Source organism: Colobus angolensis, unplaced genomic scaffold (assembly GCF_000951035.1).
Source record: "Colobus angolensis palliatus isolate OR3802 unplaced genomic scaffold, Cang.pa_1.0 Scaffold30, whole genome shotgun sequence".
In the NCBI taxonomy this organism is placed as follows: domain Eukaryota; kingdom Metazoa; phylum Chordata; class Mammalia; order Primates; family Cercopithecidae; genus Colobus; species Colobus angolensis.
The window spans coordinates 7,203,036-7,227,094 of NW_012116266.1; the positions used below are offsets into that span (position 1 = coordinate 7,203,036).

Genomic DNA, 24,059 nt, shown 5'->3' on the forward strand with positions numbered 1-24,059 from the left:
TTGATGGATGCTCTTCATCAAATTTCCTCCATTGTACACTCCAAATTGAAAAAAGAATATTTCAACTCTCATTCAAAATGGTATTTCTGCCTTATATTTTTCTTAGGCCTGAAATTTAATTATTTTGTTTATTAGTTTGTTTAGAGACAGGATCTCACCCAGGCTGGTGAGTACACTAGCATGATCATGGCTCATTGCAGCCTGGAACTCCTGGCCTCAAGTGATTCTCCCATCTCAGCCTCTGGAGTAAAAAAAAAAAAAAAATTATTTAGAGATGGGAGTCTCACTTTTCTTTTTGTCCAGGCTGGTCTTGAACTCCTGGCCTCAAGTGTTCCTCCCATCTTAGCCTCCCAAAGTGCTCGGATTACAGGCATGAGCCAACGTTCCCAGCTATTATTTTGGTTTTAAAAATCTCTTCCTCCAGTTCCTATATAAATGGAATAAACCAAGGTTGTTTATCACAACAAGGAATTTAATTATGGTTGGCCAAAAATTAATTTGATAATACTCATGTGTTCACGTTGGTGCGCACATAGATCTGGAAGGCTACTCACTAGATAGTGGTGGTGGTTACAGGGGCTTACCCTTTTTCCTTCATTGCCCATTTTCTCAAACATTTTTGAAATAAAGCATATACAATATTATTTTGCAATTTCAAAAGGAACTTCAGTGAAAATTTGAATTTATAGTGCTAAGAGTTGTAGAGTGAAAGGAGTGATCAAAGTGACTTCAACTGAGTTTTCAAGGGCAGGTGCAATCAAATGTGAACCTCTCTGCTGGCATTTTATAGTCCCAGGTGGGCACTAAGGGAAGTACTTGTCTAGGTTATTTACTCTCTGTTCAGTATTATTTTGTCTAAGTTCAAAATAACCAGTAAAGATAAGAATATCTGGCATTTGTTTAGTTTGTTTCTCTTCAAACCACTTTCTGCTGCCTATCTACAGCTCTTCCCTGGTGAAACAAAATCAAAATATTTCCTCATTCAGTCATCTCCCAGTTTCAATCAACAAAATGAAATCCATTTCCATCCTTTCCCATTTTCCATTTTTCCCTTCTGAGAGGTCTATGTGCTATGTTTTTGGCCTTCAATATTTTAATACTCTTTCTAACTTGAGTGGTGTTCTGTGGCACGTGGGTTGGGGGTTAGCTGACGTAGGGTTTGAATATGGACTCTCCTGCTTCAGTTTTGCTGAGACCTCATTTAAGATACTTTGACCATCCATGGCAACCCTCAGTTTTCATTCTTTTTTTTCTGTTTTTTTTAATTTTATTTTTTTTTTATTATTGTACTTTAAGTTCTAGGGTACATGTGCACAACATGCAGGTTTGTTACATATGTATACATGTGCCATGTTGTTTTGCTGCACCCATTAACTTGTCATTTACATTAGGTATTTATCCTAATACTATCCCTCCCCTTGCCCCCCATCCTACAATAGGCCCTGGGATGTGATGTTCCCCGCCCTGTGTCCAAGTGTTCTCATTGTTCAATTCCCACCTATGAGTGAGAATATGCAGTGTTTGGTTTTCTGTTCTTGTGATAGTTTGCTCAGAATGATGGTTTCCAGCTGCATCCATGTCCCTTGCAAAGGACATGAACTCATCCTTTTTTATGGCTGCATAGTATTCCATGGTGTATATGTGCCACATTTTCTTAATCCAGTCTATCATTGATGGACATTTGGGTTGGTTCCAAGTCTTTGCTATTGTGAATAGTGTCACAATAAACAATACATGTGCATGTGTCTTTACAGTAGCATGATTTACAGTCCTTTGGGTATAGACCCAGTAATGGGATGGCTGGGTCAAATGGTATTTCTAGTTCTAGATCCTTGAGGAATCCCCACACTGTCTTCCACAATGGTTGAACTAGTTTACACTCCCACCAACAGTGTAAAAGTGTTCCTATTTCTCCACATCCTCTCCAGCATTTGTTGTTTCCTGACTTTTTAATGATGGCCATTCTAACTGGTGTGAGATGGTATCTGTGGTTTTGATTTGCATTTCTTTGATGGCCAGTGATGACGAACACTTTTTCATGTGTCTGTCGGCTGCATAAATGTCTTCTTTTGAGAAGTGTCTGTTCATATCCTTTGCCCACTTTTTGATGGGGTTGTTTGATTTTTTCTTGTGTATTTGTTTAAGTTCTTTGTAGATTCTGGATATTAGCCCTTTGTCAGATGAGTAGATTGCAAAAATTTTCTCCCATTCTGTAGGGGCAACCCTCCATTTTCTCAATGCAAATTGAAGGTGGTATTCACCTCGCAAGGACCCTGAAGCGAACCAGTGAAATAATGAGTGCAAAATGCCTGCTCTGGACCATTAAACAAAATAAATCCTATTTGCTTTTCCTTCCTCTTTCCCTTTCTTTGAAAAGTTATGGGCAGTATAAACAATGTATGGCCAGGCACTTGGATCCAGGACCCGGGTAAATCCACACAATGCCTCTGACCAGCTGTGTGACCTGAAGATATTCCTTAACCTCACTGGGCCTCAGTTTTCCCACCGGCAGAAGGGGGATAATAATAGTTCCTACTGCATAGGGTTGTGAAACTAGGATAGTAAATGTAATATAAATATTTCTTCACTCTTTGTCTCTTCTTTTCCTGCTTCTCTCCCTTTCTGATATAACATCCCCCTCTCTTCCACTAAGGTATTTCTGCCTTATTGTTAGTTCTCCTTGGAAACCTTCTCTAAATGTCTTCTACTAAAATTCTAACTTGCTCCAAGTCCCAGTTCCTCTAAGTCTGACTTGATTTCTTCTGAGTCCTCAATGTGGGTCAGTGGCGTGTTTCTTAGCTTGGTAGTATGGTAACATGAACACGAGCCCAAGCTCAAGTCTTCTTTTTGCCACTTACAAGCTTTGAGACTTTAGGGAAATTGCTTGGCCTCTCTGGTTAAATAATTGAGAAGTTTCCAAATCTGTAAAATGGGAATCATTTTCCAGTTGCTGGGAAAATTACAAAAGATTAAGCACGTGGCCTGTAGTAGGGCCTCAGTAAGTGTTAATCTCATTCCTTTTCTTCTTTTGGTTTTGACCTCTCATTTTGGAGAGGTAGGTTCTCAAGGGGAGCTGCATACTGGCATTGCCTGGAAACCTTTATGAGAAAGGAAGCCCTGAGGTTTGATTCAACTAGCCTGGGAAGGGTCCAGACATTGGTTACTTATTGTACTGTTATTACGAGTTTCTTTGGGTTTCTGAAAGACGTTCTCATTCTGTTGCCCAGGCTAGAGTGCAATGGCATGAGCGTGATCACGGCTCACTGCATCCTTGACCTCCCAGTCTCAAGCCATTCTCCTGCCTCGACCTCCTGAGTAGTTGGAACCATAAATGCACACCACCACTTCTGGCTAATTTTTGAAAATGTTTGTAGACATGGGGTCTCCCTATGTTGCCCAGGATGGTCTCATACTCGGGTATCCAGCAATCCTCCAGCCCCAGCCTCCCAAAGTGTTAGGATTACAGGCATAAGCCACCATGCCTGGCCTGTTATCATGTCTTCAACAGTTCAGTGGTCTCCAGAATTTTCCAGTGAGGAGCTAAAACAGAGGATCTTTGCTCTAGCAAAGAGGGCAGGGTCTATCACTCACCAGCAACTCGAGACACACTTCTCTGAGGCTCATTTCCTCATCTGTAACAACTCAAATGAGGTTGTTGTAAGAATTTAATTAATCAATGTATATAAACGTTGCAGAACATAGTGTCTGACACATACTGAATATGTTTGTTCAGGGATGTGACAGAGTAAGCACTACAAGGGAAAATTCAGTTCTCATAAATTCTGCCAGAAAAGGATGACCTGTAATAGTTGCCCCAGGACCCCAGGAGTAACAACATTTTGTACTTGAGTCCATGTTTGGGGTAGACGGATTGTACTGACGCCCCTTCCACCTCTATTTTGTAGCTACATTAGCTGAGACAGGAATGGATGTGTCCGGGGTCAGTCAGGGAGCTGCTATTAAGCAGAAGCAAAGCGCGACGCCTATTTGTGGTCTGCCCTCCCACTCAGGCAGATAACCTGAGGCTGAATGACCTTGCCTCTCTCCCATTGATTTTTCCCAGTAGGTAAGCGGCAAGCATCAGTGAGAGAATGATCCACAAACAGATAGGCATTTCACACAGCACCATTTCAAGAGGAGTCTGGTTTCTCTGGCTTCAATCGCCTCTAAAAATAATAGGTCTGGAGGTAGCTTGTTTCCCTTCTCCTTCCAAAGACGAGAGTAAATCATTAGACCCGATTTTTCTCCTCATCCCTCTGCAGTTCTCTCTAAAAAGAGTTCTCATTTGAGTTCAATTGGAATTCGAGGCAGGAAAAGCAAAGTTGCAAAAGGAAAGTAATAAAGCAGAACATTTACATTTCCAAACTAAGTGGAGTGAAATTAAAATGAGGGCAGAACTTTTGCTACCATAGTAAAAATAGTCCGTTTTTCATAAATATTTAATAAAGCTCATTTCACAACAGAATTCAAGTCTGGTAACCTTAGTTAACAGAGATTTGTTGATTGATTGGTAAAACATCACTGCACCATTTTGAGTCTTAGCTCAAGGTAAAACATTTTCTAGTTACTATAGTCTTGCCACAGTCACCTTAAGGTTATCTTATAGCGCTGTCTACTGAACTACACCTCTGGAATTTCCTGAATACAATGCATTCTTGAGATACCGTATATTTAAATAGTTGATAATGTTGTTAGCCTTATTTCACTATCTTAAGCAGTAACTTGAAAACTGCACTGCCAAAATCTGTAACTCTTTTTCTCCTACCCACCCTTCGCCCTCACCCCAAACACACATACACACACACACACACACACTCACTCATGTCCTCACAACTGTTTGCTTCACTCTTCCTCAGGTAACTGGCTTGGAAGTTTCCCTAGTCTTTGGCTCAAGGCTTCCCAAGCTTTTTCTTTCTTTTTTTCTTTTTTTTTAAGATGGAATATTGCTCTGTCTCCCAGGCTGGAGTACAGTAGCATGATCTTGGCTCACTGCAACCTCTGCCTCCCAGATTCAAGAGATTCTCCTGCCTCAGCCTCCTGAGTAGCTGGGACTATAGGCACACTCCACCATGCCTGGCTAATTTTCGTATTTTTACTAGAGACAGGGTTTCATCACGTTGGTCAGGCTGGTCTTGAACTCCTGACCTACGGTGATCCACCCGCCTCAGCCTCCCAAAATGCTGGGATTACAGGTGTGAGCCACCACACCTGGCCCTTCCCAAGCTTTAGAGTCCCCTTTGAGCATCATCAGGGTGCTCTAAAAGCTGGTGTCCTCATTGAGGGTACTCCTTGGCATTGTTCAACCTTGGCCCTCCAACTCATGTTTGTAGTGTATTACTTTTCTAATTGTGAATCAAAAGTTTCTGTGGATTCTGAGAAAATATCCCTCTGCCAAAGCCTGTGCCTGAGGTCTCTGTAAAGGAAGGAGAGACCAGGCCTTGCTCCTGGTGGATGGAGAAGGTGGAGGGAATGGGCATAGTCAGGACTCTCCCCTCTCTCAGAGGCAGGACTGTGATTGAACTCTGTCTGCCCCAACAAATGATTTTTGACGTATGGCTTGATCATGCTTTTCAGTGAGTGTTGTATTTAATGATGCATCATTTGACACTGACCACTCCCTGTAGTCCCTACAGATATTAAAGGGCCACCACATGCAGTCATTGAGCTCAGCATTGAGAATACACAGGCATGGAACCCAGCCCTCCTCCAGTGATGTGGCCGTATGATTTCCACGGTATTGCTAGGATTACCTACTGGTCTCCTTTAGCTCCTCTGGCTGTTCCTTCTCAGCTTCTAAAGACTCCCTTCCCTCTACCTAGTCCTATAGTACTGGCCCCACAGGGTTACCTCGTCCTTTCTTCTTTCTCTACACACTTTCCTTTGGGCAACTGAATTCACACCTGAGGCTTTAAATACCGATTTAAGCACATGGCACATGACTTCTCCTGTATTTCTAGGCTGGACTTCTGTACTCACAGTTTATATTTCCACTTGCTTTTTAGATATCTCCATTTTGTGGTTCCACAGATACCTTAATCTCAAAAGGTTAAAACCTTATACTTATTACTCTCTCTATAAATCTCTTCCTTCCCCCTTTTGTTTCCTTTGAACAAAATAGCAGGAGTGGCTGGGTGCAGTGGCTCATGCCTGTAATCCTGGCACTTTTGAAGGCCAAGCCCATGTCTCTTTCTTTAAAAACCATCCCTAGGGCAGGCATGGTGGCTCATGCCTGTAATCCCAGCACTTTGGAAGACCAAGGTGGGCGGATCACTTGAGGTCAGGAGTTCGAGACCAGCCTGACCAACATGGTGAAACCCCCGTCACTACTAAAACTACAAAAATTAGCTGGGCATGGGGCCGCATGCCTGTTATCCCAGCTACTTGGGAGGCTGAGGCACGAGAATCGCTTGAAACCTGGAGGTGGAGGTTGCAGTGAGCCAAGATCACGCCACTGTACTCCAGCCTGGGTGACAGAGTGAGACTTCATCTCAAAAAAAAATAAATAAAACCATCCCTAAATTCCCCAAATTAAGAGGGCCGTTTCCCCAGTTCCTTCTTTTCTTTTATTTTCCTATTCTTTCTTGTCATGTCACAGCCAAGTCCAAGATTTCCCTAGTTTCTTAAAGATACCCAGGCAATGCTGCTGTAGTATACTTCCCACATTGTATCATTTATTTATTTCCCCCTCTAGACTACATTCCTTGAAGGCAGGTACCAGTGTCATATTTATTTTTTACTCTCTCAGTCCCTAGTACCTAGCATTCAACACATATTTGCTGAATAAATAAGAAGTAGATGGTTGGATGAAAAATAAAAATGAAATAAATATATTAAAACTTATTTTTAAAACATTAAAGTAACTCAAATGAGCCCACTTGTGTACCTGGCTCTGTGTGTGTGTGTATTTTTTTTTTGTTTTTTTTTCTGAGATGGAGTCTCACTCTGTTGCCCAGGCTGGAGTGCAGTGGCATGATCTTTGCTCACTGCAGCCTCTGCCTCCTGGGTTCAAGCGATTCTCCTGCCTCAATCTCCCAAGTAGCTGGGATTACAGGTACCTGCCACCACACCTGGCTAATTTTTGTATTTTTAGTAGAGATGAGGTTTCACCATGTTGGCCAGGCTGATCTCGAACTCCTGACCTCAAGTGATCCTGCCTTGGCCTCCCAAAGTGCTGGGATTACAGGATTGAGCCACCACGCCCGGCCCCAGCTCTGTGTTTTACAGAGCTTGACGGTGCAAGGCACTGGCCATAAACATGGAGAAGGAGGCTCTGGTTTGAGCCATTTACATGGTATTTGGCACCTTGAGGCCTCTTTTATTCTTCAACTTGGAAGGAACATGGCAGAGTTTTACTTTACTTTTATTTCTTTTTAACATTAAAATTTATTTTTTTAATTAATAAATTAAAATTGTATATATTCTTGGGGTTTTACTTTAGAAAAAATACTTTTTACCCACTTTTACTCACTTGCAATTTTTCCTAATCTTAATTACTTTAAGATAGATAATCTACTCCCCCCCAACAAAAACTAATAATTGACATCAAATAAATTAAAGATGAGAAAACTAAAAATAAATGTAGAAACTAGAAGCAACCATTAATGAAGATCAAAGTGGCTGTGTATCTAAATTAATTTCACTGACTGATTTGGGGGACGGGTTAATAAAGATGTTAATAGTAACTCCCCAGGAGCTTTCGGCAGCGCTCCAGAACTGAGACAGTAATGAGCCCAATCGAGGTTCATAGATTCAGTGAACGCCAGTGGCTTCATTAGCTATAGAGAGGGAGGCTGCTGGAGTCCCAGGGTAGGAACTCCACTCAGATTACACTCCTGAAATATGTCGCCAGGCTCACAGACTCTAAAATCAAGTCTGGGTGGAAAAGACATAATCATTTGGAAACGAACCTGCAAAAGTTTATGGCCGGTTCCCAGTCTAGGGCACTGTTTTAATTACCAAATCATTATATCTGCCCTTTGATAGTTAAGGTAAAGTGGAATACTGCTATGACCCCCTTGGAGTCCAACAGGTGTGGATATTCTGGGTCACCCCCTTCCTGGTTAGGTGACCCTGGGCAAGTCACATACTTCTCTTAAAGCCTCAGCTTTCTCATCAATAAAGTAGGCATTACAACATTGTCTCTATCTGATAGGGCTGTTGTGAATCAAAGTAAAATAAAATATGTAAAGTGTCTAGCTCATAGTTAGTCCTCAATAAATCGTAATTATTATTACCATTAATAAGGTGAATAATAACTTATATGTTCTTCTTTGCAAAGCAGACAATAAGAATTATTTAGAGTCCAAGAGGGTGCAACTGGAACTAGAACTCAGGTTTTCTAACTCTTAGTCATTAATTTCATTTCACAAATATCTACTGACTACTTACTATGTGCCAGGTAGGGGGCTTGTGTAAAATACTAGAAGTACTAGAAGTGGTCCGGTGTGCTCTGTAGAAAACGTCAGCACTCTTTCCACTATAGCATGTTTGGGTGAAGTTAACAATGGTAACACTAATGTTGTCTGTGATTTAGTAGCCCTTACTGGATACCCATTATGTAGCATGTAGACGACAAGGATTCTCCCAGGGAAAGGCACTGTGGGCATAGAGTGGGCAGATATATCACTGCAGTCCAGGTGCGGGGAGCAGAACAGACCCATCACCAAATAAGAACAGCCTTAACAGGTGCACAACTAACTTAGGTAGGCGTTTGAAAACTGAGAGTCAGCTCTTAGGATGTGCAGATTCAGGCAAGGTTTAGGCCATGCAAGTAAAAGCAAAAGTCAGTTCTGGTGCCTGGAGGTATGTCTGACCTCTATAAGGAAGCCAAGATTTCTAAGGGAGCAGAGATAGCATCTGTTCTCACACACCTGTCACTGGGTCTGAACCACTGGCAAGTCACTGAGCAGCTGAACTTCCACACTGTGTACAAAACCGAATGCGGGCAGTGGCTCACACCTGTAATCCCAGCACTTTGGGAGGCCGAGGCAGGCAGATCACTTGAGGTCAGGAGTTCGAGACAACCAGCTGGCCAACATGGTGAAACCCTGTCTCTACTAAAAATACAAAAATTAGCTGGGTTTGGTGGTGTGCGCCTGTATTCCCACCTACTAGGGATGCTGAAGCAGGAGAACTGCTTGAACCTGGGAGGCGGAGGTTACAGTGAGCTGAGATCATGCCACTGCACTCCAGCCTGGGTGACAAGCAAGACTTCATCTCAGAAAACAAAAAACAAACAAACAGAAAAACCAAAAACCAAAACCGAATGGGAACTAACTTTTATTGAGCACCTACTAAAAGTTAGGCATTATAGCAGATGCAATTCAATATCATTTATTTTTCAGACTTATCCTGCAAAATGAGACAGAGGAATACAACATGATTAATGAAAGGAGAACAAGGTTTGGATGCAGATTTCACCCATTTCCAGTAAGTAAACCCCTCTGTGTGAGCCTAGGAGAAAGCCTCTGTTTCCTCATCTGTAGAACTGGGCTACTCCATCCAGCATTGATCTTGGCAGGCAGTAATAGGGATTAGCAATTGTGTATGTTCTGTGTCTGGCACACAGGAAACACTTTTACAATGATAGGATTTCTCCCATTTTGCAGATTAGGGAACTAGGAAATAAGTAACTTCCTCAAGTTACCCCAGATAGTAAAAGGGGAGCTTGGACCTACAGTTCCATATGAATTGATGCCCACAGTTAAAGCCTCTCTTATCAATATCTTTCCCTTCAGTCCAACCCACTGAATAACTCCCTTGGCTAACAGTTCATGCAACCAAGCTGATGCCGACCCAGGTGCAGACCTTAGCTTGTGTTCACAGCAAACACAGAGACTTGCTTAGAACCCTTTGAGCCCAAAACAGAATAGCTCTTTATCATCCCAGTGGGGACAAGGATCATTTTAATGATCATCTGTCCCATAGTGGTTTCAGATGCAGTGAAGCTCTCACACTGGATTTAAGGTCAAAATAAGTCATTCCTAGAACAAGGCTGCATTGCTGCAGTACAATGCCGTTGGATGTCAGTATGCCATCCATGCTGTTTCTTGCTTCCACCTGGTGGTCAGAAGTTGATAAAGCAAGCGTACTGAAAAACAACTGGGCGTCCCTTGGCCTGTCGCTTATGGTACATCTGATTCTGGTCCCTGCAGGGTTTTTAGTACCGCTTTCCTGCCTTTTGATTTTCATTACGTTCTTCTAGTGGAAAAACTTCCCACGTGCAGTGTTCTTTCCTGGGACTAAAAGAACCAGGATAATCCCGGATGCTTCCCTGCGGCTGAGCTCATGTCACAAATCAGGCATGATTTTCAGCAGATATTTCTTTAAAAGTTTGAAGGCCTCTGTGGACTCTATTCCCTTCTCTATGGGAACAAGCATCAAAGAGACAGGAATAAAATGCTTTGCACGCACATCAGGAACTAATTGCCAATTTGGCAAATGCATTGACTAATGTCATGCACTGTTATTTCTAAATCCTCTCCTGTCCTTGACCCCCAGTATCTAGATGTAAACTTGGAACCATTAGTGGAGAAGGATAAAGTCTTCTGGTGCCTCAAATGGAATTGAGAGGGATTTAAACTCAGCGCTTTTGAGTGTGGTGAAATGAACCCAGCAGTACATTAATGCTAGGATTTGAGCTCACACAGCGTGAGCGCTTTCAAAAACCGTGTTTAAGGAAGCAAACAGAGCTATGACAGACCCTTTCAGTGGAGCAAAAGGAGTTGGATGAAACAATCAATGACACATTAAAAACCACAACTGGGCTGCAATCATGTAGGCAGGAAAAAAAGTTTCTCTTTATCGCAGGATCTTTGCATCTAATGAGATGGTGACTGGACAACCTCCAGAGGAGTAAGGCCTCCGTTTACTTTAGTCGAGAAATGTCTAAATATTTAGTTGATTCTCTTAAAAGCCCTACACGATTCTGTAGCAAACTGGTCTCTAAGGTATGATCTTATCAGTTCTGCATTGCCATTGGAACATCTATTTAAAGGGAATTTGAAAAAGAAAAATCAGAAAATACTATTAAAAATACAAATGCTAACTTTTTCTCTCTCAAAATTAACTATTTTTAATACCCTTCAGATACTTAGTTTAGAACCAATACCTTTCCAGTTACTACTTTCTCTTAATTGGTTCTAAATTGAGAGAACCCTCGACTGGGCTCCCAGCTGGGCTCCCTCAAATTGTACTGGTTGAATTGAAAGTTTAGGGGTGCTTATGACTACTTTGAATGAACTGGAAAGGAATGGAAATCTCATTCAGAATGCTTCTTGTATATTCTTCATTTCTACTGGTTCTCATGGTGAAACCTACACTGTGTGGTTTGGCATAGCCACTGCTCAGTGCTTGTGTCTCCACAGAGAAGTGGCTCCTGAGTGCGTTTTCGTGGGAGTGGCAGGGAGAGCTAAGAAGGCTAAAGGAACCTTGTAAAAATGTCTCTGGGGGCCACCATTTGAATGCACAGTACTGTCTTCTACTAGCAGATTTTAGCTAAGACCAGCATTCAATTTGCTCTAAGTTTCTGGGATCTTCAGCACCACAACTCCTGTCCATTCTAGCTACGGCATCCACTGGGGCTTTAAACTCTTCCGACTTTCTGATAGCAGAATCTCCTCCAGCTTGCAGTTCTTTACTATTGCTTCCTGTGGAGTATTATTAAGGCTTACCAAACTCTCTCCCCTCCCCCACTGCAGGAGGCCCGCGCAGCCCCGTCCAGCCAGCTTGATTAATGTGTCTTGGTTAATTGTGTGAAAGACGGCAGCCCTTTAGCAAGTGTGACCAGTTTATTGTTCAGCCAATCACGGGCGCCTCAGTTAGCATGTGAAAAGGGGGTGTACTGCTGGAGGAGGGTGAGTGTTCTGGCGGCTGAGTCAAAGGAGGAGCGTTTTGGGGGGTCACAGAGCAACACCCACTTCTTTGAGGGGATGTTACTATGCTCTACTAAACCTGTAAACCTCTAACTCAAAACACTTTTTTTCTCCTCCCTCTTTTTTCAAGATTTTTTTTTTTCCCATGGTGCAAGCAGGCAAGATACTGGGTACTCTGTAGATGGAGTTCACGTTCCAGGGTTTTTAATATTTCACTTTTATATTTCTGTTAGAGAATGATCCTGCTGAGAGTCTGGGAATCTGTGCTCGTCAGAACCCCCTCACTGACACTTGGATATATTGCTCTGAAAGCTATCCCAGGAGAAAAGATTAAACAAAAAAAGCGCCTACTTTTCAAAGCCTACTTTTCAATCTGCCCACATCAAAATAAGACAACTGGCCCTTTGAAGTGGAGGACACAGAGTTCTCAGCCAGCTTGCTTAAAACGGGGAGTGGGGGAGACAGAAAGAAAGGAAGGAAGAAAGGAAGGGAGGGAGGGAGTGAAAGAGAGAGAAAGAAGGAAAGGAGGGAGGGAAAGAGAGAGAGAGAAGGAATGGAGGGAGGAAGGGAAGGAAGGGAAGGAAGGGAAGGAAGGAAGGAAGGAAGGAAGGAAGGAAGGAAGGAAGGAAGTTTCCAAAATCACACAACCCTCTTACCTTGCCCAGGTGTAATCAGGCTCTAGAATCTGAATTGATGGCTAGAAAACTTACAACCCCACTCATCAAAGCTCCAAGAAAACAGTTAACTGTCAGAGAAATCTGTCCGGCTGGGTCAGCATCAGGTGACTTTTTAAAAGCTGTACAAATGGAAACTTTGCTGTCCTCCTAGAGGTGTCCAGATAAGGCCTAGAAATGGAGGCATGGGTGTAAATGGACACTGAATGGTTCTCCCAAGTTTTGGACAATTGGACTCCCTCAAAATTGTACTGGCTGATTCAAAGTTTGGGGGCTCCTAGGACTACTTAGAATGAAAAGGAGAGGAATCGGAAGCTCATCCAGAATGCTGCTGACACAGTGCTCATCTGTGACACTTTCCTGGCTCCTAGCTTGTCTTCTGTTGCCCTTAATCATTGACATTCAAGTGTGTAGACGCCACAGCAGCTCAGGGATGGGGATGGGTAGGGGGTGGCTCAAAAGGAACTTATTGACTCATGTAAGGGGATGTTCCTGAAATGCAGATGTTGAAGACCCTTTTAAAACACAGTCCTTGGGATTGAGTTATTGATAGTACTGACCCCATGGCCCAAGATAGGCTGGACTTTTAAGACTTCCAAATCCAGGTTTAGACATCTTGGCTATGGCTAAGGTTCCAATTCCCTTTGATCCATAAGCTCAGCCTGGCCCACAGCCACAAACTCCCCAAGCCATGGAAGCAGGGCTCACAAATGAGCACCCCAGTAACAAAGAGAACTGGTGAAAGAGTGTGGATGAATGAATCCAAACTCAAACACTAGAGATTCAAGAATGGACCCTCTCCATCTATGTAGCCCCAGCACATGGCACAGCAACTGACAGATAGTAGGTGCCTGAAAATTTTTGACCTATTTGAATTAAATTGAAAACTTAAAAGAAAAACAATGGATGATGCGCCCTATGGATGTTGGGCCTGGAGATTTTTCTTCTTATATAGAAAAACTGCACATTGTTTTGAAACAACAGGAAATTTTTAAAAATGCAACATATTTTCTCTGTTTCATTGGAACCCAGTTATCTTATTAAGCACACAATCTGGCAGGGAAGCACTTTGGCCAAGTTTCTATGATTATTGCTCTTACCAAGACATTTTGTATTAAGGATCACTGTTGATTGCCTGAACCAACCTGAAACCCAAATGTCTGAAGTTTGGGGGAGCAGCATATGCCCACCACAGTAGCTTTGTGTTGGCATCATCCAAATTGTTTCCTACAATCCATCTGTGACTCTGAACTTCTGCTGGCATCCTCAGTTAGGAAGCTGACAGAAAATAGAGAACAGAGTGGACAGGGAGAAGTACAGGCAGGGCAGGAAAAGATGAGAGCCAAGTTCTCCTGGAAACCATGGCAACTGGAGATAGGAGCAATTTGCAGACTGGACCATGGCTCCACAAGAAACTTGTTCTTTTTTCTCTATCTCAGACCAATGGAAATAGGCACTATTCCAAGCCCTGTGACTAGAGAATGGCATTTTTCTCAGGTGTTAAACTCTAGAAAAATAGTTAGAAATCATAAACCATTTGCAAATGATTTTAAGGCCTTTAGTAATGGATATAACCATTCACACAGCAGCAGAAAGGACTTTACAGTTAGTCTTTAGCTTGCTGTAGGGCTTCCATAATCCTGGTGGTTCAAGATGCCTGATCCCTATGGATAGCTGTAAGCAAAAGTATTGGATGCTGAAGAAAAGAAGAAAAAAAAAGTCCCCAACTCCCTATGTCTTTTATTTTCTTCTTTAATCACATTTTAACTCTACCAAAAATTTCTTGCTCTTATGAAACCTTTCCAGGATAATCTCATACCAAAGTTAGTAAGGACAGCAGGCCAGGTGCAGTGGCTCATGCCTGTAATCCCAGCACTTTGGGAGGCTGAAGCAAGTGGATCACCTGAAGTCAGGAGTTCGAGACCAGTGTGGCCGACATGGTGAAAGCTCATCTCTACTAAAAATACAAAAAATTAGCTGGGCATGGTGGCGGGTGCCTGTAGTCCCAGCTACTCGGGGAGGCTGAGGCAGGAGAATCGCTTGAACCCAGGAGGCGGAGGTTGCAGTGAGCTGAGATCGTGCCACTGCACTCCACCCTGGGCGATAAGAGCAAAACTCCATCTCAAAAAAAAAAAAGTTAGTAAGGACAACAATTTGGGAAGATTTCGTTTTTAGTAATGGAACAATTATAGACTAGAAAATCTGGCTTGGAGCATATCCACCCTAACCTTGTCCTTATCTGTACCTTTCTACCTCCCCTTTAACCCTGCCTGTGAGAGCTCAGCTTTGGCATGGTCTTTATTTGCTGCTTCAGCTTCTAATATGATCCTCCATCCTGTAGTTCAGTGCCTGTCTCCTCCCTTCTGTCTCAACATCCTTGAAGTGACTACTGCTTAATCTGATCCCTCCGATGTGGCCTTGCAACAACTTCTCAAAGAATTCCCCCATGGATAACACTTCTAGCACTTCTAAATCCATCCCAGAAGCCAGTCTTGAAAGACCAAATGTGTGAGAGAAAATGACCAAGTGTCAGGTTTACAGGCAATGAATGAACTCTTAGTAAGTACAACCTAGAGACAGCTCACTTGGCATGTCCTAGGCCTAGCGAGCCTCTACCTGTGTTCTGTTGCATTAGCTTTCTTTTTGTACTTATGAAATTTAACAATCTAATCAATAAACTTATGACAGTCAGGGGGCCCAAAAGTGAGCCCATCTTTTGAGTTATTCTTTTGCCATTGGGTATTTGACAAATGGATGTGGAATCCGCAGTAATAGTCATTTCAAATTATATTCAGCTTGCTACTTGTTTTACAGAGCTGGGGAACTGGTCTAACCTCAATTACTATTTCAGTGTCTTCCTCATACAAAGATTAGTCAGGGAATATATGAATGTAGAAATTCCTCTACACCTATCTTTGCTGCTGAGTTCACAATACAAGAAGAGCGCCCTGTTAGTGTGGCCAGTGCTCTCCTTACATTATTAATTCTCAGAGTATTCAGAAGCTCAGATCAATGTTACCTGGATTGTAGTTAGGTAGCTTGGAGACTCCCGGCCAAGTATCCTCTGTAGGAACTCCCAGCACCTATATAAAGCCAAACAAAGAAAAAGACAGGTGAGGTGGGGAGAAGAGGTGGATGGAAGAGGTATGGATACATGCAGGACAGATAAGGGAAAGAACAGGGAAGAGTCAGATATATGTCCCATTGCATGACACCAGCTGATGTATACAAGAAAGAACTCTGAGTGTTTCCAATGTTTGTGGTTTCTTGGGCAAAACTGTAATACATTCCTATGGTCCTGGGCCTGCATTCTTACTGACTCACTTGTTCTGAGGCAGATCATACAGCCTTGCTTAAAGTCATGTTCTCATCACTAAAGATTTACTGCATGATCATCATGCATTAAGACACCATGTTGGGAGGTAGGGATATAAAGAAGCAGGAATGACTGTCTCTTTGCCTTATATCAGATGACAATATGTATATTGACAGGAGACACTTGACAGCCTAAATTATGCCTCAGTATGGGTATTCAGCTGTTCCCCAATGTGCTCAAATTAAAAAGGATTCAGATTACTGACCTTCACACAATGGAATGTTGACTACATATGACCCCAAAACTAACTCTAGTCCTTTCTATCACATTCATCTCATCTGCTTGTTTTCTCTGTGACTAGCAGCTTGGAATACGGTATTTGGTTTTTCACTAATGGATTGTCATGGGAACAACATCACTTGAAAAAGAGCTGGCCTATGCTTTGAATTATCGATTTTTTTTTTTTTTTTTGAGACAGAGTCTTGCTCTGTCACGCAGGCTGGAGTGCAGTGAAGCGATCTAGGCTCACTGCAAGCTCCGCCTCCCAAGTTCACACCATTCTCCTGCCTCAGCCTCCGGAGCAGCTGGGACTACAGGTGCCCGCCACCACACCCGGCTAATTTTTTTGTATTTTTAGTAGAGATGGGGTTTCACCGTGTTAGCCAGGATGGTCTCGATCTCGTGACCTCATGATCCGCCCCCCTCGGCCTCCCAAAGTGCTGGGATTACAGGCTTGAGTCACCGTGTCCGGCCTTTTTTTTTTTTTTTTTGTATTTTTAGTAGAGACGGAGTGTCACTGTGTTAGCCAGGATGGTCTCGATCTCGTGACCTCGTGATCCTCCCGCCTCGGCCTCCCAAAGTGCTGGGATTTCAGGTGTGAGCCACCGTGCCCGGCCTTGAATTACCAATTTAAAGCCTTAGTTTTTAGTTAAGATGTATGAAAATAAAGTCTTTTGGAGCCAAAACAGCTCAGACTTTGGATGGAGCTATCACCATGAGTTCCCCGGTAGGCAATACCTTAGTATTTTTTTAGAATAATCATAAAAGCCCATAGGCAGTCATATATGGTAGCTAGGGTAACATTGTTTTTGTGAAATACTAATAAAACACTAGTAGCTTTTATTACACTACCACAGTATAACTTTTCTTAGAAGCATATCTCACTATAACTCTTTTTAGAAACATCTCTTACAGAAAGAGTCTAGCAAATCCATCTGTAAAATGCTGGTTATAGATACTGGCCCAATTATTACGGCAGGGAGTCGATTGCCCAACAATGACTGAATATAATCAATGAAGAATCCAGAATCTTAATATGTATCAGCTTGTTGACTAGGACTCTGGCTGAGAGGTGTACTTTTTGGCATCTGTTAAGCTTGTCTTTAAACAAAAGACACTGAAGTGCTATTTTCCCTCATATAATAAAAAAATCATGCCACCCAGTAAAATCTTCCTTCTTTGATCCATTCCCTAAACAAACTAAAAAGCAACTGAGAGGATTACAGGCTTTTCCTATCAACCACCCTGAGCCCGAGGGAACACTAAGAATCCTGGAATCCATTTTGAAAAACCAACTTAACTAATTCTTCTTTTGTGGGAGAGGGCCAGGGGACAGGAAGCTAATTCTTCTTTTTGAACCTACCACCTTATGTATTTGCACAGATGCATGTGTAAACAAGGGGGTGTGAATCACATGTACCCATACATCCTCTGTTGGCTGGCAAAGCACAATGAAAAGAAAGCAAAGATAATGAAGAGAAAACAATAGAAGAAATATATAACAACCACTATCATGTTTTCTCTAAGGTGACAGTTACCAGAGGGTTGGTTACTTTGTATGATATTTAACTAAAGCCAACAAAATAGATACCAAAAAAATTTTTTTTAATCTTACGTTCAAAGCTTTAAACTTGAGATTTTAAAAGTTTAAACAAAAATTCAATATACTTTATTTAGAAATTTGACCTCAGTTTCTATTTGAAAGTTATTGAATTCTTTTTCACTTGAGAAAATTACCAAATCTCTCCTTCACTGTCTGGGAAACTGAAAACCAAAAATTGTTGTTTTACTCCCTCCCTGAAGGCCCTTAAAAGGCAGCCAGTGAGTGCTATGTTTCAAACCACAGTGATCTGAAGGGGCTGTTTATCTGCCTTTGTTGGAAAGGAAACTAAAAGCATTTTGATTAATGGATTTAAAGTTTGCATAGTTTATTCTGATTTTAGAACTAAATCCAGGATTATTTATGAAAAACACTTATTTAAAATCAGTTTTTAAAATTGATCAGAAAGTGATGACAGCTATTATTTAGATGTAAACACGTACACTACAAGCATTTCAGAAAAATAGTAAAACAAAGATTCAGGACTTCTCAATGTGTTTTTATTCCTAAGAATGAGATCTCAGGATAAATGGAGAACAAATTGTGGTTAGAGGTTAAGAGATTTAGAATGGACCCATTGCTTTCAGAGATGCACTTCTGACATCAAATATCACAGATTCTGAAGTAGCTTTCCTATTTTCATCTGTGTAGGCCATGTTTAGTAAAACACAAATTCAGGGACTATTTATAATCTGCATAATTTTCTAACCTGTTTATAGGCAACAAATGTGAAAATAGACAAATGGGAATAAATAAAACTAAAAAGTGTCTTCACAGCAAAGGAAACAATCAATAGAATGAAGAGATAAACTACGATGGGAGAAAATATTTGCAAGCCATACATTTGATAAGGGGTTAATATCAAAAACATACAAGGAACTCAATAGCAAGAAGACAACACCATTAAAAAGTGAGCAAAGGGCTGGGCGTGGTGGCTCGCGCCTGCAATCCCAGCACTTTGGGAGGCTGAGGCAGGCGGATCACCAGAAGTTGAGAGTTCGAGATCAGCCTGGCTAACATAGTGAAACCCCGTCTCTACAAAATATAAAAAATTAGCCAGGTGTGGTGGTGCACACCTGTAATCCCAGCTACTTGGGAAGCTGAGGCAGGAGAATTGCTTGAACCCGGGAGGTGAAGGTTGCAGTGAGCTGGGATCAAGCCACTGCATTCTAGCCTGGGCAACAGAGTGAGACTTGATCTCCAAAAAAAAAAAAAGTGGGCAAAGCACTTGTTATGGTTTAAATGTTTGTGTTCTCTTCATAATTCATGTTGAAACTTTATCCCCAATGCAACAGTATTAAGAGGTGGGGCCTTCAGCGGGTGATTAGGACACAAGGACGGAGATGAATGCCCTTATAAAGGAGCTGGAGAGAATCAGCCAGGCCCGTTTGCTCTTCTGCCTTCCACCATGTAAGAACACAGCATTTGTCCTCTCTGGAGGATGCAGCGACAAGGCACTAACTTGGAAGCCAAATCTCTCATTGGACAAGAGCCTATAGTGCCTTGGTCTTGGACTTTCCAACCTCTAGAACAGTGAGAAATAAATTTCTGTTCCTTTTTGTTTTTTTTTTTTTTTTTTTTTTTGAGACGAAGTCTCACTCTGTTGCCCAGGCTGGAGTGCAGTGGCATGATTTTGGCTCACTGCAACCTCCACCTCCTGGGTTCAAGCAATTCTCCTCTCTCAGCCTCCCAAGTAGCTGGGACTACAGACGCACACCACCACACTCAGCTAGTTTTTGTCCTTTTTAGTAGAGATGGGGTTTCACCATATTGGCCAGGCTGGTTTTGAACTCCTGACCTCAGGTGATCCAACTGCCTTGGCCTCCCAAAGTGCTGGGATTACAGGCATGAGCCACCACACCCAGTCAATTTCTGTTCTTTATAAAATGGCCACTCTAAGGGATTTTGTTATGGTAGCAGGAATGGACTAAAAACCTCAATACACATTTCTCAAAAGAAGACCTACAAATGGCCAAGAGGTATATGAAAAAATGCTCAATATCATTAGTCATCAGACAAATGAAGACTAGAACCATGGTGAGGTATCGCCTCACAACTATTATCAAAAAGATGAAAGAGGTGTTGGCAAGAATGCAGAGGAAAGGGAACATTTGCACACTGATGGTGGGCATGTAAATAGCACAGCCATTATGGAAGATGGTATGGAGGTTCCTCAAAACATTAAAAATGGAACTACCATATGATCCAGCAATCCCAATACAGGGCATGTACACAAAGAAATGAAGTTAGTTTGTTATCTACGGTCCCATGTTATTGAATGCAATTTTGTTATTGCATCTGTAGTTTCTTGCTCTGCGGACAAAGTGAGAAAGTCATCATGTTTAGCAGCTGTGTTATCATTTATACCACTATGTCTCAAGCAGGTTAGAAAATTATTATTTTTTCTCTTTCCAGCATAGTACCTAGCCCACTGTGAGTCCTAAAGAGTGATCAGGCCTTGAGAAGCATCTTGCTCACTTTATTCTATGATTTTTCTAAGTGCTGTGCTAACTATACATTAAAGAATAATCAAATGATTGCTTTTTAAATTGTATCGTCATTCAAAGATAGTATGTCGTATTTTAAAGGGTTATTTTAAATTTATATTTATTATTATTAGAGATGAGGGTCTCACTATGTTGCCCACACTCCTGGGATCAAACGATCCTCCTGCCAGCCTCCCAAGCAGTAGGGACTATAGGCACACATGACTATGCCTAACTGTATATTGTATTTTAAAAATCAGTTTACAAGACCAGGCACGGTGGCTCATGCCTATAATCCCAGCACTTTGGGAGGCCAAGGCAGGTGGATCACGAGGTCAGGAGTTTGAGACCAGCCTGACCAACATGGTGAAACCCTGTCTCTACTAAAAATACAAAAATTAGCCTGGCGTGGTGGCATGTGCCTGTAATCCCAGCTACTCAGGAGGCTGAGGCAGGAGAATCGCTTGAACCGGGGAAGTGGATCTTGCAGCAACCAAGATCACACCACTGCATTCCAGCCTGGGCGACAGAGCGAGACTCTGTCTCAAAAAACAAAAAAAGAAAAAAGAAAAAAAATCAGTTTATATACAACTCTTCAAATACTAATAGCATATAAGGATATACTTACATTTTTTTTCAAATAAACTACTCTTCAAATATCCTAATAGCACATCTTATTTCAGTATTACAATTTATATTAACTATCTTTAGGTACATCCTTTTACATATATACATAGCTTATGTTTGTTTCACATATATTTACTTATACTTCACCATTGCTCTACCTAGACTGAACAACACTTGAAAATACAGATCATGTGTTTTTCTTATTCTTTTTTTTCCCCCTTGGCTTACAGCTTCTTACAAGACCTTGTAGAGTCTTGTAGAGTTAGCTACTCACCTTATATATGGTGAATAACCACTAAGTGTTGTTTCCTGATTAAATGACCAGGAAAAACTCTGCAAATGTATAAAAGGTCATTGCAGTATTAGAACTGCAATTGTGCTTCCTCTATTGTGGACAAGAAGTAATACTGCTAAGTGAAAGAAGAGAACAATCGGGTTAAATTTCAGGTAATACTTGCTAGCAGTTAGGTTACTGAAACATCGTACAACAATTTGTATGAGACAGGAAGAAAGCAAACATCTATTGAGCATTTATGGTGCATGGAGCTTGTTATGCATTTGTTCTCATGGAATTCTCAAAGCAAGAATTAGAAAGTCCTTATCATTGTTCCCATTTTACAGACAAGGAAATGAAAGTTCAGAGGGACTACATAACTTGCCCTTGTTCATTTAGTTAGAAAATGGCTAGAATTCAAACCCAGGTCTTCTGACTCCAAAGCTATTACAGTAGGCTGTCTCCAGCTTAGATGATGTTATAGCACCCAATAACACAATGTGAAGAAAGGATTTCTCTGCCTTGCAAGGACGTTTTTAGAAAAAGTCTTTTGGCTTGGATTTTTTTTTTTTTTTTTTAGTTGTGAATGCTTCCCAGTTTTTCCCATGTTCCTTCATAATAGTCCCCATGTTTCTAGAAGAAAATTTAATGTCAGTAATCAATCTCTATAAAATGTCTTAATTTCACAAAGTACATTTTATTTTAGCCAGAAGACAAGGAGCAGGATCCAGGATAGCAAGTAATAAAGTACCCCCCTGCACCCCGCCGATTTAAAGCACCTTGACACTTTCTACAACATGGATGAACCTTGAAAATATGCTAAGTGACATAAGTCAGATACAAAAAGACAAATTTGTATGATTCCACTTATATGAGGTACCTAGAAGAGGCAAATTCAGGGAGACAGAAAGTAGATTAAAGGTTACTAGAGGCTAGGGGATAGAAGCTGGGCAGTTATTGTTTAGTGGGTCCAGAGCTTCCGTTGGGGATGATAGAGAAGTTCTGGAAATAGATGGTGGTGATGGTGGCGCAACTATACGAATGTACTTAATGCCGATAAGCTGTACACTTAAGGAGGGTCAAGATGGTAAATTTCATGTTTTACATATTTTACCACAATAAAAATATGACCAAAAAAGGAAATATACAGATGACTATAGTATGACTGTGGTACTATATAAGGGCCATAGAAACAAAGCATATCGTAGGCAAATGAGGTAGGGATAAATAATGAATTAAGAAATGGAGCCACACAAAGGCACCTTGACACTTTAGGAACTTGGTTGTGGATAAGCATGATAAATGGTACACTTCTCTCACACTAAGAGGGAAAGCCTCTGTTCTATCAGGGTTCTATGAAAATTCTGTGTCTTTTTTTTTTGTTGTTGCCCAGCCTGGAGTACAGTGGCATCATCATAGCTAACAGCAGCCTTGACCTCCCTGGGCTCAAGCAATCCTCCCATCTCAGCCTCCTGAGTAGCTGGGACTCAGGTGTGCACCACACAGCCCACTCATTTCTGTATGTTTTTGTAGAGACGGGGTTTTGCCATGTTGCCCAGGCTGGTCTCGAACTCCTGGGCTCAAAGCAATCCCAAAGTGCTGGGATTACAGGCATGAGCCACTGCACCCAGTTGAAAATTATCTGTCTTATTTTCAGTTGACAAAGATCCAGGGCCAAATATATGCTAGCATTAGAACTGGAGGTAGCAAAGTAGGGGCGTGTCTGAGTAGTAATGACAGAAATTGCCCTGGGGAGGTTAAGACAATAATAATGATGGGTAGCAGAAGACCTGAATGTCATTCAGTGAGCTGGATTCATGGGCTGCTATGGGGCAACAGGGAGTTTCCTGACCACACATTCCCAGAGTGCTTATAGCTGTGGCAAATGCTACAGTTTCTACAATCTTAATATATGGCTTAATATCTCAAAGCAGATGGACTGCTTCATTTGTCTGTAAGGCAAATTTGGTTCAAAACTTAAAATGCAGATATTTCATTTTCTTTAGAAGAAGAATTCTCTTACCTCCCAGATTTTCTCCAGCTGTTCAAGGATGTTGGAAACCCCAGGAAACAAAGGTTGACCCTGGAACATTTCAATAAAGATGCAGCCTGCACCCCTAGCAAAGGAAGCAAGAGTAAATTAACACTTTGAAAGAAATCATACAAGCGAAACTGAATTACTAGAATTTCTCCTCCCAAGAAATATTTTAGGGAGAGTTAAATAGGGACCACATGATATTAAAAGTCTTGGGCCAAAAAAAAGTCCCCATATCAAACAAAAATAAGAACAGCCTACAGCTTTTTATTAAAATGGAACACCACGAGAAGCAGTTAGGAAAGCAGTAGAGTTAGCAAACATTGTAGATCATTCAAGCTCATTATCTGTTTTAGGAGAAGAGGGGAAAGTACTGTACCCCCAAATTTCATTTCATCCCCACTTTTCATTGAGTCTAAGATGCTATCATTGTAAGAAGCATCATTGGTTTTTTGCCATTAAGAAAAAAAATGCAAGTTAAACTATGACATGATCAGAATGTTCATTTTATACTTATTGTAAGGGCTGTTATAAATTTAATTAAATGTAGATTATTTTCTCATATTGCATACTTGTACATGAAAAAGAAACATTAAGCAAAATAAATTGGTTTAGGTATTCCTAAAACTTTTCCACATTCAGCATTTGACTCAGACTCTTTGATGTCTACACTTATCAATGTATCATCCTCTATATTAAGAATTTGATGATGCAGCATTTCTTAAAATAATCCATAAAACAACTGAGAGTCATCGGTCCTGGTCTCCTAAGCTAGCCTAGCAGTTATATAGTGTTAGCTTGCTTCTGACTCCTGCTTAAAGAATGTTGCTAAACATGTCTGATTTGCTTCTTCTCCACAACAATTTGGTTCCTAGGAGTTAAAAAAAAAAAAAAA

The 24,059-nt window shown here is 41.4% G+C and overlaps 1 protein-coding gene across 2 annotated transcripts in view; it reads right to left on the reverse strand.

Annotated features, from left to right (window-relative positions):
* The window catches only part of CDK15 (cyclin-dependent kinase 15), a 92,694-nt gene that overhangs the window by 25,277 nt on the left and 43,358 nt on the right, over nt 1–24,059 (reverse strand). For both annotated transcript variants that reach the window (XR_001002661.1, XM_011949929.1), the window contains exons 9-10: nt 23,153–23,246; nt 15,567–15,630 (exon numbers count right to left, since the gene is read on the reverse strand). Coding sequence is in view for 1 of the 2 variants with exons in the window: in XM_011949929.1 (XP_011805319.1) it covers nt 15,567–15,630; nt 23,153–23,246 (158 nt within the window). In the remaining variant the exon portion in view is untranslated. The remainder of the gene's footprint in view (nt 1–15,566; nt 15,631–23,152; nt 23,247–24,059) is intronic.